At 37.4% G+C, this 5,147-nt stretch overlaps 1 protein-coding gene across 1 annotated transcript; it reads left to right on the top strand.

Moving 5' to 3' along the window:
• The first annotated feature begins 2,627 nt into the window (after positions 1-2,627).
• On the top strand, positions 2,628-4,119 carry LOC113278443. Its single transcript, XM_026527274.1, has 2 exons — positions 2,628-2,640; positions 2,965-4,119. Exon 2 carries the CDS (start codon positions 3,214-3,216, stop codon positions 3,721-3,723), a length of 510 nt encoding a protein of 169 aa, XP_026383059.1. The 5' UTR covers positions 2,628-2,640; positions 2,965-3,213; the 3' UTR covers positions 3,724-4,119.
• Positions 4,120-5,147: the final 1,028 nt, after the last annotated feature.

Raw genomic sequence — 5,147 nt, 5'->3', positions numbered from 1 at the left:
ACTTCATTCCAATCTCTTTCCGTACATAACCTCGGTAAGAGACCAATAAACTTTGTCCCAATCTCTTTGAACTTCCAACCACTTTTTATGATTTTTTGCATGTTCTTTGTCCACTCTCTCCTTTATCTTGCCTCTTTCATCTTCTTCTTCTTCGGGGGACAGTTTGTTCTTTCGAACATCTTCCTCTAGTTGAACAATCATTCTCTTCTTAATATCCTCCTTAGTGGGTTCAAACAAGGCATGGCAAGTTTTTATGATATTTTGACGTATATGATATGTACATAGAAAATTTTGTGCGTCCGGGGAGACGTCGGATATTGCTTTCATTAATGCGTCATCTTGATCGGTTACGATGACCCTCGGAAGTTGATTTTCCCGGAAGAATAATTTCAATTGTCGTAATGCCCAGTGATAATTATAGTCCCTTTCTTTTTCCATTAATCACCAAGCCAATATGAATGTTACCTTGTCCGAGGTTTGCCCCACGATGTTGAACAACGACATATTGTACTTATTTGTCTTGTAGGTACAATCCATCAAAAGAACACCACAACATGTATTTTCCAATTGTGAAAGCAAAGGATGCGAAATGAATATTTCAAGGGGATTCTTGTCCTGCCCTCTTTTAATGATACGCGTGTAGTTGTAATCCCAAGCTATCTTGTCAAAATCTTGCATAACGGACCTCCCTTCCCATTCCACCCTTCTAATAGTTGCTTGTGCGCTATAAATTGTACGTAGAGAAGACACGTTAGACGCATCCTTTTTCTTGAAGGCTCTGAGAATTTGTCTCGGTTTGATAAGTGCTTTGGTCAATCTCTTTACATCCTCGAAATCATGAGGTTTTAGCTTCGCAACTAGGGAGTGACCAACAAAATCTTTCGGATCCCGGTGGTTATGACAGCCACACAAAACCTCACAATCCCAATTGTTCATGTCATTTAAACGGAATACAAGCTTAAACGGGCAATTATTCTTCCTCGTACGAGTCTTGTATACCCTATTAGTCTTCTTTGGATATACATAATCCTTTCTCTTGTGGATATCCTTCTCCTTGTATTTCCCACTTCTCTCGCAAGCTATCTCAAAACGCCTCTTTGAACCTTCGATATTCCTCACCAACACACACATGTTCTTAAGAGCCGTCTCTTTAGCCCAAGCGGTTGCTTCATTTCGATCTATTATTCCCTACATAAGATCAATTTCACGTTCATTAGAAGGTTCATTACTAGAAATTCATTAGTGAAGTTCAAGATACTAGGCGAAAAGTATTCTTTGGTCACATACCAGAGGTATTTTATAGTATTCCGACGTATCCCGATAAAGCGGCTTTGCATTTGTTGGATCAATATATGTCACCACCTAAAGATCGAACGAAAATTAGTTCCAAACGAAATTAAAACACTATGCCGGAAACAAGTACCGGCATGCTCGACCAATGTTCCGGCATGGTCGAACTTAGCCAAAATAGAAGACCAAATTTGAAACATATTCCGGCATACATTATTCATTAGACAGCAACGCCGGAAAACAAGGTGCCGGCACTGTCGTAATTTATTTTCCCAAGCCGGTACACGCTACTAGCATTCCAATTAATTGATATGTAATGCCGATATTTAGCTCTGGAAAACATTTATTCATGTATGTTTTTTTGTAGGTACCGGGATTGTAAATTTAAAACTCAACAACGCCGGTTCCACTGCCGGCATTCTCGAAATTGATGGTACCACGCCGGTAACTGGTTCCGGCGTTGATGGTTATTAATTTTCCATGCCGGTTTTTGGGTTTACATGGAAATGTTTCCTGTATGTTTTTCATGCAGTTCCGACATGGTAACCTATCAATGAACCCATGTCGGTTTAATATTCCGTAGTATATTCCTTGGTAGGTAAAAAAGTCAACTGCATACCGTCATAGTTTTTTGGTAGAATACTATGCCGGATCAATATTCAAATTTGGGGATATCGCTTTACCGGCATGGTATTCATACTACGACCATACTGGCACCGACGTTTTACAGTTGAAAAATGGCGGGTTTAAATAAAAAAATCGATTGTTCAACCTCCTAGCAGCTTTACATGTGTATTGGGGATGCTTGCATGTTGTGCAAGTTTACTTTCTTGTGTAGCTTCTTCGAAAAACTCTCCATACTCGTAAAAATCATCATTCAAGGGTGTTGTCTTAACAAATAGTTGCAATTGAGAGTTGTTGTCGTTAGCTCCTTGTTGTAGTAGAGCTAAAGATTCATCAGCTGCAATTCTCTCCTCACAATCATCTTCCATTTTCACAAAAAAATTTCCACTCAAAAATATTTTTCCCTCCTTCTACTCTCACCTCACTCACCCAAATTCAAATAAAACACACTAATCATTTATCAAAAATATTAATATTTTACTAATTATTATTTAGGATTAGTGAGGGGTAGATTAGGTAATACGTAAAATACTTAGATAAGGGGTGACCCTGAATTGATATCTGGAATCAATTTTTGTCCTTTTTTTATATCCCCAATTCCTATTTTTATCCCCCAATTAATGGTTCTATAATAAATATGTTGTGTATAAATAGAGGACGTCTAATCGAGAGGACACGAAAAAAGAAGAGGTACGATAGAGATTTTTGGGTGGCCGATCATTTCATGTAAGTAGCAATAGTGATTTATTTTATTTTCTTTCTTTTTGATAGATAGAATTGGTGCTTCACTGTTACACACTCTCTGGTTATTCTGCTTATATAATTAGCTTTATATTTGTTTCATTGCTGATCTTAGTAAAATAACAAAAACCCAGACCAAGGTAGGCTTATCTTTTTTCATCGGTATTTATCTTCTTTATTTGGTATTCTTTATTTATTGCTTCATCTTTAAGTAACGATGATGACAGATTAGTTTCTTAATTCCTTTATTTTGATTATTAGATAATTATCTTAATTTCACGGTTCGTGATATATTTCTCTTCTTCTCAGTGACACTGATATGGAGGAGGATGATTTATCTCTAAAAAAAACCAAAAAGAAGGCAAAAAGGTGGCTAAAATAGAAAGAGACAGAGCCAAAAGAAAAGTAGAAAGAGCTAAAAAAAGAAAACGAGCAACAAGAAATAGATATGTCCAACCGAGAACGAGAGAAAAAAGAAAGAGCTATGGCCAACAAAAAAAAGTTACGAAGTTTTGAGAAGATTATTAGGAATTAAGGGCGTCGAATGACACTGATGATATGCAGGAGGGTGGTCTCAGCAGTTTTGGTCCTTTGTCTGCGTACCACGACAAACAAATTGTTGGGCTCCCTCAAAATTATGAAGAGGATTGGAGGTACAATGAGTATGTTCAAGATATTAATGGGTATGATGTTAGGATTAATCACTTTTCTGAGGACGAGGTATTCGAAAAATCTGGTGATGATGATACTGATGCTAAGAAGACATCTGCACCTTCATCACTACCTAGATCAGATATAACGCGTATGATTGGGATGCATCTACTTGTGGCCAAGGTTGAACAATCATCCCAGCCATCTCCTAGAACTGGCATATTGCTGCCTCTACATGACACGAAAGGTGTATACCTGCTCACCTTTGATGGGTATTACACCAAGAACAACAACCAGGGAGAGAATGGAGGTTATGGGGCCTTGTTGCGGTGTGGGGATGGTACGCCTGTTGATGTTGTTGCTGGAGGCTCCAAACTTTGGATCTCATCATACTTTCATACCTTGGAGGGCCTCTAAAGCGGTTTGGATCTTGCCATCTCTCGTGACATCGAGGAACTGTATTGTGTCTGCAATTCACAAAGGGTTTGCGACACACTTCGCGACTGCTTCATCAACAATGATGATGGTGAGTGTCTCTATCACCGCGATGATTAATTTGATTTAGTCTGCCGACCTTGTTTGCAAAGTAAATTAATGACAGAAGAACCATTTGATCTTGTATACGAGGTGGTGAGAGAAATAGTGCAAAAGGGTCAACGTTACTATCGAAGTTTTGAAGGTTTGGTAGAATCCCATGTGAAAGAATGGAACAAACCAACAGACTTCCTTGCCAAGTTTGAGCGCGGCCTTGGAGTCGATACGGATCTTGCACCAGATGAGTTCCCGAATGATTGAAGGATGTTGTTTACCAGCACGAAGGACGTAACCCTTTTATTTACAACTAGTTGTTTAGTAGTTACTGAAGTGTATATTTGAACTAGGTTTTTATTTTCCATCAGTTGTTTTGTAATCGAATTTATGTTTGTTTAAAGTTTGAACTACTTTCTCCTTTGGAGATACCTTTTTATTAATGTTGGTAACAACAATAGGATGTTTATGCATAATATCCATTTTGTCTGACTCATTTCTAATCAATTTATGGGTAGTTGAGCACATCAATCATGAATTCCCCTTGTAACATCAATCACTAAGTTGACAAGTTTTGGTGTTTTAGGATATTTAAGAAATTGGTTAGAAGTTATGATAATTCAGCTGGAGTTGATGAATTTGATGACATGGTTGGAACATTCTTTTGCTGGTTTTGAATTATTTTCTCCTCTTATCTATGATTTGAAAATGACGGGGTACCAAAGTATACCACCAACTTTTTGGTAGGAAACTTGTATGGACTAAACCCAAATACGATTCCGAGAGTTACAACTTAATGAATCTCAATCGGGAACTATATTAATAGTTTGTATCTCATTCTCTCACAATCAATATGTAAACGGAGACAAGTCCATGAACCTGATTATACCGTGAGAGTACTTGGATGATTCTGAATATCAATCAAGTTGTATCCAACAATTAAGATGGACGTATCTAGTTTGATTAATTTTACATACTACTTGTGATATTTCAATTATACAAATAAATAATATAATGCGGAAAACAAATAGTTCAAATGCTGATTATCTCATAAAAATAATTCTGATGCATCTGAAAATATTCGACTAGGTTAGTATGTGTACTGGTACGTGTACTTACTGTTAGAGAACTTCTCGGTCGAACTCGCAAGCGTTTCCATCTCAATCTTGTTTGTCAAGTTTAGTTTCCAAAACTATAAGTCTTGATTTCTAGTCTACTTATAACTAAGTCTCGGACTAGGATAGAAAGTGTAGTTGAGCTCTAGAATCCACGACGTTCATCATGCAAAGACGAAGAACTACTGAAGGAACTGA

The sequence above is a fragment of the Papaver somniferum genome, chromosome 5 (assembly GCF_003573695.1).
Source record: "Papaver somniferum cultivar HN1 chromosome 5, ASM357369v1, whole genome shotgun sequence".
Taxonomy (NCBI): domain Eukaryota; kingdom Viridiplantae; phylum Streptophyta; class Magnoliopsida; order Ranunculales; family Papaveraceae; genus Papaver; species Papaver somniferum.
This window is presented reverse-complemented; position numbering and strand designations above follow the sequence as displayed.

Excerpts from the sequence above, each read along its gene's own strand:
- LOC113278443 (XM_026527274.1), top strand. The coding sequence starts at position 3,214 with ATGCAGGAGGGTGGTCTCAGCAGTTTTGGTCCTTTGTCTGCGTACCAC.